We start from the raw sequence: 13,179 nt of genomic DNA, 5'->3' as shown, positions 1-13,179 counted from the left end.
AGAGTGATCCAACCGGTACTACAGCACCACAGAGGGCAGAACCCAGGTATAATAACTCCAGGGGTCTGCTGTAAAAGAACAGGGCTTTATTGCACAAAATAAAGTAAATCCCCCTTGTCACCACACTGTTTGGGTCAGCATGTCCTAACCAGCACGTCTTTCAGACTGTGGGAGGAAACTGGCGAAAACCCATGCAGACATGGGGAGAACATGCAAACTTCACATAGCTGGGAATTGAACCCATGGCCCCTGGGTTGTGAGGCAGCTGTTCTAACCACTGTACCACCGTGCCACCCTCATGCCAGCATTATACCATTAATCATCCCTATAATGGCACAGTCAGTGACACCTTCCAACACACTGATAATGACTGGGACCGTACTGATGGGAAGGCAATTGGTCAGATTAGATTTGTCCTTCATTATGTGAACAGGGCATACCAGGGCAATTTTCCATAGCATTGGATAGACATTGGTGTCATAACAGTACAGACCTCACTGGCTTTGGGAGATCCTGAGGTCGAGAAAGACGCTTTATAAATACAAGACTTTCTTTGGATGGTGAGGATGCAGCGCTATAACTGTACTGATGGTTTATGACTGTGTTTGTGCAATCATTAGAGAAAACAAGTGTCGAATTGTTTTACCGTGTGGACAAAGATTCATGAAGCAATTCATGTAATGTATTCAGAGGTTTGTTCTGTCTTGCAATCAGCATTTATTGGTAGGCAAACTGAAGATGTCATAAAAACTGGGAGGAGAAAGTAGAGATAAAGGTGCCTGCCAACATAAAGCAGCCACTAGTGACAGATAGTCATTCAGTATAGCTGACTGTCTGAGGTGACGGGTTACCTGGCTGTTTGAGTGACATTGATCCAAGCAATGGGGCGCCAGACTGCAAATATTTTGGTCTTAATTCTTTCAATGCAATTAATTCAAGGTAGGGTTTTCCTCATCTACGTTGATGTTAAGCTTATAAATGTTTAATGCACGAAGGTATTTTTTGATAGATCCATGAAGGAACTTAGGAGGAAGCCCGATATTCTAAGTTTGGAATGTGCTGTAAATGGGGGTGGGGTGTGTAAAGTTTATTTTATGAGCGTCACAAATCAGCTTACATTAACAATGCAATGAAGTTACTGTGACAATCCCGTAGCTGCCACACTCCGGTGCCTGTTTGGGTACATTGAGGGAGAATTTAGCGTGGCCAATGCACCTAACCATCACGTCTTTCAGACTGTGGAAGTAAACTGGAGCATCCAGAGGAAACCCATGCAGACATGGGGAGAACATGCAGACTCTGCACAGAGAGTGACCATTGTGAGGCAACAGTGCTAACTACTTTGCCACCATACTGCCCATGTACTGATGTAGTTAGTAAGAAACTAGATAGATACACAAATGAGAGAAGAACGGGGAGGCATGTTGGTGGGGTTAATTACTGTAGGCTGGGAGGGGCTCATTGGAATCCAAACATTGATGAATGGGCTGCAAATTCTGCGTTATTCAATATAACATTGCAAAGATTGAAGCAATTCATTTTAGTCCCCCGCTGCACACTTCATCATCAACCCATTGACTCCATTCCCATTCCCCGCCAGAGTCACTGGCTGACAACTCCTCATAACCTCAGCATCCTCTTTAACCTTCAGATGAACTTTTGACCACCTCTCCTGTCCATCACCCAGATCATCTCCTTCAGCTCTGTAATGTTGCCCATTTCCATGTTTGGTGTCTGTTCAGAATACTTGGCAACCGTCTTACCAACAGAGAAGGGGCCATTCGGTCCACCTTGTCTATGCCGACCCAAATAAACCCTTTCTAGTCCCATCTTCCTGCACCCAGCCCTTGACCCTGTCACTCACAACACTTAAAGTGCAGATCTTGGTACTTCTTAAATGAATTTAAGCTCTCTGCTTCCGTCACCAACTTGGGCAGTGAATTCCAGACACCCACCACCCTCTGTGTCGAAATATTTTGCCTCATGTCTGCCCTGATCCTTCTACCACTTATCCTGAACATACGACTCCTGGTTTTTGAACTCCCTGCCAAAGGAAAGAGGTTCGTCTGTGTAGCCTACCTCTACCCATCACAATATTGTACACCTCTATAAAGTCACCCACTCAGCCTTCTCTGTTCTGAGGAAAACAGCCCCAACCTGTACAATGTCTCCTCGCAGCAACAATTCTTCAGCCCTGGCAACGTTCTAGTAAATCTTCTCTGCACTCTCTCCCACGGCAATTATGTGTTTCCTATAGTGTGACCAGAACTGCCCACACCAGTATCTTATACAGTCCCACCATTATATCCTTATTTTTATATTCTACATCTTTGCCAATGAAGGAGAACATTCCATGTGCCTTCTTTACAGCCTTATTTACCTTTAGTACTAATTTTAGGGCCCTGTGCACAAGTGTGCCAAGATCTCTCACTTCATCCCTCCCTCTCAGTGTATTCCCAGTTATTGTGTATCTTACTGCTTGACTTTACCTCTCACTTATCAGAGTTGAACTCCATTTGCCATTTTCATTTGCCTTGTTTCATAGACACCATACAGACCTTACAGTGCAGGAGGCCATTTGGCCCATTGAGTCCGCACCGACAACAATTCCACCCAGGCTCTACCCCCCATAACCCCATGTGTTTACCCTCGCTAGTCCCCCTGACACTAAGGGGCAATTTAGCATGGCCAACCCACTGAATTCTCACAGCTTTGGACTGTGGGAGGGAACTGGAGCACCCGGAGGAAACCCACGCAGACATGGGGACAACATGCAGACTCTGCACAGTGACCCAAGCCGGGAATTGAACCTGGGTCCCTGGTGCTACGAGGCAGCAGCGCCAACCACTGTGCCACTGTGCTGCCAAAATGTAACACTCCTTGTATGGAAGTACAAACTTCCCGACTCCATCAATTTCCTCTACTGACCGCTTTCAACCCCTATTTCATTTGTCTTTCCGAATTGCTGACTACATCACTAACTAATATTCTACTCCCGTTTGCTGGTCTAAATCTGACCAGTCTACGCCTATCCTTTGGTTCCTGTCCTCCTTTATTAAGGAGATAAGATGCTAACCAGGACAGAGGCCACTGAGGAGGAAATTATGTCTTTAGAATTATTCAAAATTGATTAGGAGGAAGCATTGAATAGACTATTGGTGCTGAAAGTTGACAAGGAACCAGGATCCAGATGAGATGCATCCAAGGATATTGAAGGAAGTGAGAATAGAAATTGCAGAATGCTGACCATAACTTTCCAGTCTGTAATTCTCCAGTCCACTGGCACATCCCTTCAGGATGAGGGGAGGTGCAAGCGGACTGGAGAATTACAGATGTTTTCCCCGTGTTCAAAAAAGGTTGAACAACCTATCAAGAAGCTAGATAGATACACAGGTCAGAGAAGGACAGGGGGAACATGTTGGTGGGGTTAATTGTTGTAGGCTGGGAGGGGGTCAGTCCAGCAATACACACCAGTCAGTTTAACATCAGTAGTGGGCAAGTTTCTAGAATTATTTGAGTTAGATTAGTAGTCACTTAGAAGAAAAATATAAATTGATTAGGGAGAACCAGCATAGTTTTCAAAAGGAGAAATCGCGTTTAACTAACTTGCAGGAGTGTTTTTGAGGAGGTAACAGAAGGATCAATGAGGATAATGCTGTTGATGTGGTGGACATAGCCTTTCAAAATTCATTTTATGCAGTGCCACACATCAGACTTGTGAGAGAATTATAGTTCATGGAATAACAGGGATTGCAGCAACGTGGATGCAATATTGCTTGAATAATAAGAAGCAGAGAGTCATGATCAATGGATATTTCTGTGCTGAAGGAAGGTTTGTAGAGTTCTCCAGGGTCAGTGTTGGGGCCCTTGCTAGATTAATGATCTAGATTTTGGTGCCCAAGGAACAATTTCAAAGTTTGTGGATGACAAACAGCTTGGAGGCATTGTAAACTGTGAAGAGGAGTGTAGAACTTCAAAAAGATATCGACAGTTTGGTGGAGTTCAATGTGGCAAGGACCCGGGTTCAATTCTGGCCTTGGGTGACTGTCATAGGGTTATAGAGTCATAGAGGTTTCCAGCATGGAAAGAGGTCCTTCGGCCCAACTTGTCCATACTGCTCCTTTTTTTAACCCTCAAGCTAGTCCCAATTGCCCACATTTGGCCCATTTCCCCTACACCCATCTTACCCATGTAACTGTCTAAACGCTTTTCAAAAGACAAAATTGTACCTGCCTCTACTACTACCTCTGGCAGCTTGTTCCAGATACTCACCACCCTCTACATGAAAAAATTGCCCCTCTGGACATTTTTGTATCTCTCCCTTCTCACCTTAAGCCTAGTTTTAGACTCGGCTACCTTTGGGAAAAGATAGTGACTACCTAGTTGATCTATGCCAAAGAGGTGGATGGGGGTAAGGCAGTTGACGTGGTATATATGGACTTTAGTAAGGCGTTTGATAAGGTTCACCATGGAAGGCTTCTGCAGAAATTGCAGATGTATGGGATTGAGGGTAATCTAGGAAATTGGATTAGGAATTGGCTGGCGGATAGGAGACAGAGGGTGGTGGTTGATGGTAAGTATTCGACATGGAGTTCAGTTACGAGTGGTGTGCCTCAGGGATCTGTTTTGGGGCCACTGCTGTTTGTAATTTTTATAAATGATCTGGATGAGGGTATAGTTGGGTGGATTAGTAAATTTGCTGATGACACCAAAGTCGGAGGTGTGGTAGATAGTGAGGAAGGGTGTCTTAGTCTACAGGGAGGCTTAGACAAGTTGCAGAGCTGGGCCGAGAGGTGGAGGATGGAGTTTAATGCGGAAAAGTGTGAGGTAATTCACTTTGGCAGGAATAACAGATGTGTAGAGTACAGGGCTAACAGTAGGACTCTGAATAGTGTGGATGAACAGAGGGATCTAGGTGTATGTGTACATAGATCCCTGAAAGTTGGGAATCAAGTAGATAGGGTTGTTAGGAAGGCATACGGTGTCTTGGCGTTTATTGGTAGGGGGATTGAATTTAGGAGTCGCAGCGTCATGTTGCAACTGTACAAAACTCTGGTGCGGCCGCACTTGGAGTATTGTGTGCAGTCCTGGTCCCCACATTACAGGAAGGATGTGGAGGCTTTGGAGAGGGTGCAGAGGAGGTTTACCAGGATGTTGCCTGGTATGGAGGGGAGGTCCTATGAGGAGAGACTGAGGGATTTGAGGTTGTTTTCGTTAGAAAGAAGGTGGCTACGAGGGGACCTTATTGAAACATATAAGATGATTAGAGGTTTAGATAGGGTGGACAGTGATAGCCTTTTTCCTCGGATGGAGAAAGCTAGCACGAGGGACCATAGCTTTAAATTAAGGGGTGGTAGTTATAGGACGGATTTCAGAGGTAGGTTCTTTACCCAGAGGGTGGTGAGGGATTGGAATGCCCTGCCTGCTGCAGTTGTAAATGCGCCTAGTTTGGGGGCGTTTAAGAGATCTGTGGATAGGTTTATGGATGGTAAGGGTTTTGTTTAGGTTAGAGGGTCATTGTTTTTTAACTGGTCGGCGCAACATCGTGGGCCGAAGGGCCTGTTCTGCGCTGTAATGTTCTATGTTCTATGCCCTTCATTATTTTATAAACCTCTATAAGATCACCCCTCGGCCTTCTACGTTCCAGAGAAAAAAGTTCCAGTCTATCCTGCCTCTCCTTATAACTTAATCCATCATGTCCCGGTAACATCCTAGTCAATCTTGTCTGCATTCTTTCCAGTTTAATAATATGCTTTCTATAATAGGATGATCAAAACTGTATACAAATGTGGCCTTACCAATGTCTTGTACAACTTCAACAAGACATCCCAACTCTGGTATTCAATGTTCTGACCAATGAAACCAAACATGCCGAATGCCTTCTTCACCACTCTGTCCACCCCTAGATCTCTTCGTTCTCTAACTTTCCCCAGTGCCCTACCATTAACTGAGTAAGTCCTACCCTGGTTCAATCTACCAAAATGCATCACCTCTAAATTAAACTCCATCTGCCATTCATCAGCCCACAGGCACAATTGATCAAGATCCCGTTGCAATCTGAGGTAACTTTCTTCACTGTCCACTATGCCACCGATCTTGGTGTCATCTTCAAACTGATTAGCCATGCCTCCTATGTTCTCAACCAAATCATTAATATAAATGACAAATATCAATGGACTCAGTTCTGATCTCTGAGGCACTCCGCTGGTCACAGGCCTCCAGTTTGAAAAACAATCGTCCATAACCACCCTCTAGCTTCTTTCATCAAGCTAAGTTTGTAGCCATTTAGATACCTCACTCTGGATCCCGTGAAATTTAACCTTATTTAACAACCTATCATGCAGTACCTTGTCAAAGGCCTAGATAAAGTTCATGTTGGCAACATCAGTTGCACTGCCCTCATCTACCTTCTTGGTTACCCCTTCAAAAAACTCAATCAAATTTGTGAGACATAATTTTCCATTGACAAAGCCATGCTGATTGTCCCTAATCAGTCCTTGCTTCTCTAAATTGCCCTGTAAATTTTGGACCAAACCTACCATTCTCCATAGCTATCTTAAAACCAATAGAATTATGGTTACTGGTCCCAAAATGATCCCTCATTAACACTTCTGTCACCTGCCCTTCCTTATTTCCCAAGAGGAGATCAAGTTTTGCTCCCTCTCTAGTTGGGCTATCCACGTACTGAATGAGAAATTCCCCCTGAATACATTCAACAAATTTCTCTCCATCCAGCCCTCTAATACTATGGCTGCCTCAGTCAATGTTGGGAAAGTTAAAATCTCTGACTATTATCACCCTATTTTTCTTGGAGCTATCTGTAATCTCTTTATACATCTGCTCCTCAATTTCCCACTGACTACTTGGGGGCCTTTAGTACAATCCTATCAAAGTGATTTCCCCCTTCTTATTTCTCAGTTCCACCCATATTGATTCAGTGGCCGAATCCTCGGATATATCCCCTCTCAGTACAGCCGTGATGCTTTCCCGAATCAAAAGTGCAACTCCCCCTCCTCTCTAAACTCTGTTCTATCTTTCCTACAGCATCTGTACCCTAGGACATTGAGCTGCCAGTCCTGGCCCTCCCTTATCAATGTTTCAGTAATTGCTACAATATCCCAGTCCCATGTACCCATCCATGTCCTGAGTTCATCTCCCTTACCAATGTTTCAGTAATTGCTACAATATCCCAGTCCCATGTACCCATCCATGTCCTGAGTTCATCTGCCTTGCTTGTCAGGCCTCTTGCATTGAAATAAATGCAATTTAATCTAGATTTCCCTTTCTCTTGCTTTTGCCTGACCTGTCTGGTACTAGGATTACTGACATTGTCTTTACTACTTAATGCACGGTCTTTAACTTAGTGCTGTCCTCAACCTTCTCCTCTGTCACCCTACTGCTTTGGGTCCCACCATCCTGCCAAACTAGTTTAAACCCTCTTGAGTAGCTGTAGCAAATTTCCCTGCCAGGATATTAGTCTGTCTGTCAGTGCAGAATCTGCATGCTCTCCCCGTGTCTGCGTGGGTCTCTGGTTTTCTCGCACAGTCCAAAGATGTGCAGGTTAGGTTGATTGACCATGCTAAATTGTCCTTTAGTGTCAGGGGATTAGTGAGTAAAATACTTGGGGTTACGGGGATAGGACCTGGGTGGGACTGTTGTCGGTGCAGGCTCGATGGGCTGAATGGCCTGCACTGTAGAAATTCTATGATTCAATGATTCTGTGAAGTGTGAGGTGATGCATGTGGATAGGAAGAACAATATACAATATACTGAGGGAGTGCTGCACTGTCAGAGGATCAGTGCTGAGGGAGGAATGCATTGTCAGAAGTTCAGTGCTGAGGGAGTGCCATACTGTCAGAAGGTCAGCGCTGAGGGAGTGCCATACTGTCAGAAGTTCAGTGCTGAGGGCATGCCGCACTGTCAGAGGGTTGGCACTGAAGGAGTGCCGCACTGTCAGAAGGTCAGTGCTGAGGGAGTGCCGCACTGTTAAAGGGTCAGTACTGAGACAGTGCCGCACTGTTAGAGGGTCAGTACTGAGAGAGTGCCGCACTGTTAGAGGGTCAGTACTGAGAGAGTGCTGCACTGTTAAAGGGTCAGTACTGAGGGAGTGCCGCACTGTTAGAGGGTCAGTACTGAGAGAGTGCTGCACTGTTAAAGGGTCAGTACTGAGAGAGTGCCGCACTGTCAGTGGGTCAGTACTGAGAGAGTGCCGCACTGTCAGTGGGTCAGTACTGAGGGAGTGTTGCACTGCTAGTGGGTCAGTACTGAGGGAGTGCCACACTGTTAGAGGGTCAGTACTGAAGGAGTGTTGCACTGTCAGAGGGTCAGTGCTGAGGGAGGAATGTACTGTCAGAGGGTCAGTACTGAGGGAGTGTTGCACTGCTAGTGGGTCAGTACTGAGGGAATGTTGTACTGCTAGTGGGTTAGTACTGAAGGAATGTTGCACTGTCAGAGGGTCAGTACTGATGGAGTGCCGCACTGTCAGAGGGTCAGTGCTGAGGAAGGAATGCACTGTTAGAGGATCAGTACTGAGGGAGTTCTACATTGTCAGAGGGTGGTGACCGGTTCTGGTGACAGTGAGAATAAGTAGAAAATAAAATGTCAACCTGACAGGAAGCACAAACTGTGATAGATGTGAAGCCAAACTATCATCCGACATGGTTTCTTCTTGTTCAGCTTTTACCTGGTCACATCCGGGCACTATCATGGATGTCACCAACTCTTTGTCATCACCTTTCCTGCTGTGTTGTGAAGTTTGGGAATCAGGGCCGGAATTCCTTGACTTTGCCTGTGGATTGTCTGGTCCTGGTGCAGTGAATGGCAGCAGTGGCGGGGCGAACGAGATCGGAGAACCCTGGCCAAGATGTCTGAGGGAGAGGAAATACATTTCCTTCAGGCATTGCACTCACCACTGTATTATAACAGGGACCGATGTTTATCCAATATAATTCTAACTCCATTACAGCAAAGCTGGAGACACAGAAATTGGAAAAGGTACTTGTGGAAAACGCTATGGACCATTCAGTGTCGATGGTCGGCCATTTTAATAAAACCTGTGGTGGATTGTGAGTTGGGGAGGAATTCTCTGAAGCAAAGGGATTGCTGTATGGGTAATCTGACAGAGGTTTGTTTGGAATATAAGGTCGACATATGTAGTGATTGTTGAAGCCGGGTAACCCTTCTCTGCTATGTTTTTTCAAATTCATTTGTGGGACATGGGCATCATTGGCTGGCCAGCATTTATTGCCCATCCCTAGTTGCCCTTGCGAAGGTGGTAGTGAGCTGCCTTCTTGAATCGCTACCGTCCATATTCTGTGGGATGACCCACAATGTCGTTAGGGAGGGAATTCCAGGATTTTGACTCAGCGACTGCGTAGGAACAATGATATATTTTCAAGTCAGGATTGTGAGTGGCTTAGAGGGGAACTTGCAGTGGTGGTGTTCCCATTTATCTGCTGCCCTTGTCCTTCTAGATGGAAGTGGTTGTGGGATTAGAAGGTGATGGCTAAGGATCTTTGGTGAATTGCTGCAGTGCATCTTGTAGATAATTCAGAGTGCTGTGGCGGTGGTGGAGGGAGTGAATGTTTGTGGATGTGGTGCCTTGTCTTGTGGTTGCTTTGTCTTGGATGGCGTCAAGCTTCTTAAGTCTTATGAGGAGCTGCACCATCCAGGCAAATGGGGAGTATTCCATCACATTCCTGACTTGTATCTTGTAGATGATGGGTAGGCTTTGAGGGGTCAGGAGGTGAGTTACTCGCTATTCCTAGCCACTGTGCTTATGTGGCGAGTCCAGTTGAGTTTCTGGTCAATGGTAACCCTAAGGGTGTTGACAGTGGCAGATTCAGTGATGGTAACACAATTGAATCTCAAGGGGCGGTGGTTAGAGTGTCCATTATTGGTGATGGTCATTGCCATTAAAGAGCCAATCGCCACAACATAGAAAATAAGTTTCCACATCTGGATGAGTCCAAAAGTAGGGGGTCATTAAAAAAGATAATCAATAATTGTATGGGAAAATCAAGAGAAATTTCTTTATTTGGTCCATTCAGAATGTGGAAGTTGCTAAAACAAGGAATAATTGAGGGGAATAGCATAGCTACGTTTACGAAGATGAAAGGAATAGAAGGATATTTGGGCATGGTTGGTTGATGGGAGGGGGCTTGTGTGTGTAGCAGTTACAGAGGCATGGGCTTTATGGGTGAAATGGCCATTTCCCATGCTGCAGCCTCAATGTCTCCCTGTGTGGTGTGCCATAGAGGAACACTGACCAGACCAAAAGGTGGATCTAAATGGATGAGTGTCTTGACAAGGAACCAGCTAGAGAGAGAACGAGAAAGCACTTTCTGCCCATGGTAAACAGAGGGCTGAAAATGCTGTAACTGTCAGTATTGAAACTGATGTTAATGCAACGAATTCATGGACTATGTAAGTGACTGGCCAATTTAAAAGTGGGGTCAGTACCGCCCTTTCATCAGTTCAGTATGGAGTCCAGGGTGGTAGAGAACCAATGATTGCAATTTAAAATCACATCTGCAGATAAGCAATGGCATGGATGAAAAAAAAGCCTTTTTTTATTCATTCATTGGACGTGGGTGTCACTGGCTGAGCCAGCATTTATTGATCATTTCTAGTCGCCATTGAACCAAGTGGCTTGCTAAGCCATTTCAGACGGCAGTTCAGTCTGGAGTCACATGTAGGCCAGACCAGATATGGACAGCAGATTTCCTTCACTAAAGGACATTAATGAACCAGATGGGTTTTCCCAACAATTGACAATGGTTTCATGGTCATCAGTAGATTCTTAATTCCAGATATTTTTTATTGAATTCAAATTCCATCAACTGCTGTGGTGGGATTCGAATCCAGGTCCCCAGAACATTAGTTGAGTTTCTGGATTAGCAGTCTTGTGATAAAACCACTACACCTCCCCATCCTTTGGGAGGTAACACATCCCAGGTTTTTTTGTGTCTCCACCTGCATCGCTTAGGAAATAAATCCAAACATAAGTTTTTCATTGAGGAATCATTTTTAGAATGTCTTCCCAAACTCTGTTTCTAATAGACCTTTGGCCCATTTTAGCAGATGCTCTTTGATATTCCTGATTAGGAGCAAGTTTTAGTTTCAGTGCATGAAGGTGTCACTGCTGAGAATATTTCTCCACAGGCTCCGCAGAGGATCTGACTGAGAGGAAGCAAGTTGGACAGAAGGAGAATGGTATCAACCAGCTGGGAGATGGAAAGGTGGGTTTATTTATTTGATTTGATTTATTATTGTCACATGTATTGGTATACAGTGAAAAGTATTGCTTCTTGCGCGCTATACAGACAAAACATACTGCCCATAGAGAAGGAAAGGAGAGAGTGCAGAATGTAGTGTTACAGTCATAGCTAGGGTGTAGAGAAAGATCAACTAAATGCAAGGTAGGTCCATTCAAAAGTCTGACAGCAGCAGGGAAGAAGCTGTTCTTGAGTCGGTTGGTACGTGACCTCAGACTTTTGTATCTTTCTCCTGATGGAAAAAGATGGAAGAGAGAATGTCCGCGGTGCGCATAAACACACACACATACATATACACACAAACTCACGCACGCACACACACTCACATGCACACACACACACGCATACATACACACACATACAAACACACACACACATACACAAACGCATTCATGCACACAAATACACACACTAGAATGCACACACACACACACACATACACACACGCATGCATGCACGCACATACACACAGATTTATGCATACATGAACACACGTGCGTGCACACACACACACACACACACACACACACGCATTCTCCTTGTATGAGTCTGGGCAAAGAGTGTTTTGTGTCTTCAACCAGCCTCCCCTCGCGTGCACTCTCCAATTAGGTCTTTAATTAATGATTAGGAATTAAGGCAAACCCTGCTGTTAGGGAGGCAATTCCAATATTTTGACCCAGTGAAGGAATGTGATATATTTCCAAGTTGGTATGGCGAGTGGTTTGGAGGAGAACATCCAGATGGTGGTGTTCCCATGTATCTGCTGCCCGTGTCCTTCTAGGATGTAGAGGTCATGGGTTTGGAAGGTGCTGCCTAAGAAAGGTTGGTGAGTTCCTACTGTGCATTTTGTAGATGGTACAGACTGCTGCCATTGTGTGGAGGGAGGGAGTGAATGTTTGTGGAAGGGATACCAATCAAGTGGGTTGCTTTGCTCTGGGCCTAGTGTGTTTCACACCGGGAATTAGCTGCATCCCTCCTCTATACCTCTGCTGTGCTGATGGCATATTGATGTTCAGGGTCTAATTGTCGAACCTTTTCCCTTATAGAGCTTTGCAGGGCCAGCTTTGCTTGCTTGCAGTGAAGGCACATTACCCAGCTCACCTTCTGATTCAGGTAAGTGTCAGTGCACCCACTCTGAAAGAGACAACACTGGGAAAGACTAGAGGATCTGGGCTTATTCCCCACAAAGTAGAGAAGGTTAACGGGAGGTGCAGCAAATGATGAGGGGTTTCAGTCAATTAAGTGAAGAAAAATTGTTTCCAGTTGATGTGTTACTATATTGATGTAATGCCTTGATCTTATTTACTGTATAAGATGCAATCAATCATAGAAACGTAAAAAAAGTAGCAGGAGGGGGCCATTTGGCCCTTCCAGCCTACTACACCATTCATTATGATTATGGCTTCTCATCCAACTCAATAGCCTGATCCTGCCTTCCCCTGATATCCTTTGATCCCCTTCATATCTAACTGCCTCTTAAAAACATACCACGTTTTGGCCTCAACTACTTTCAGTGGCAGCAAATTCCACAGGCACTCCAATTTTTGGGTGAAGAAATATCTCCTCATCTCTGCCCTAAGTGTTCTACCCTGTATCCTCAGACTGTGACCCCCTGGAATCCCCTACCATCAGGAACATCCTTCCTGCATCTACTCTGTGTGGCCCTGTTAGAATTTTATAGGTTTCGATGAAATCCCACCCCCTTCATTCTTCCGAACTCCAGCGAATATAATTCTAACCGGATCAAATCCAATCCTAACCAGCCTGTAATTGTTCAGAAGGGATTGGGTAAAACTTGCAGTGCATTTATTTATTAAGATTAGACACGTGAGAACATTTAAAGTGAAGTTTATTTATTAGTCACAAGTAGTGTATCAACTCCACAGAGACGGGAGTCCTGTCA

The 13,179-nt window shown here is 44.9% G+C and overlaps 1 protein-coding gene across 1 annotated transcript in view; it reads left to right on the top strand.

Moving 5' to 3' along the window:
* The first annotated feature begins 3,807 nt into the window (after window positions 1–3,807).
* plb1 (phospholipase B1) overlaps window positions 3,808–13,179 on the top strand; it is a 150,472-nt gene continuing 141,100 nt past the window's right edge. The window contains exons 1-3 of the mRNA XM_080193449.1: window positions 3,808–3,832; window positions 11,164–11,240; window positions 12,323–12,389. Coding sequence (XP_080049575.1) covers window positions 3,808–3,832; window positions 11,164–11,240; window positions 12,323–12,389 — 169 coding nt within the window. The remainder of the gene's footprint in view (window positions 3,833–11,163; window positions 11,241–12,322; window positions 12,390–13,179) is intronic.

The sequence above is a fragment of the Carcharhinus amblyrhynchos genome, chromosome 7 (assembly GCF_965287045.1).
Source record: "Carcharhinus amblyrhynchos chromosome 7, sCarAmb.v2.hapA, whole genome shotgun sequence".
Lineage (NCBI taxonomy): Eukaryota > Metazoa > Chordata > Chondrichthyes > Carcharhiniformes > Carcharhinidae > Carcharhinus > Carcharhinus amblyrhynchos.
Note: the sequence above shows the minus strand (reverse complement) of the source record. Positions and strands in the feature narration are given on the sequence as shown.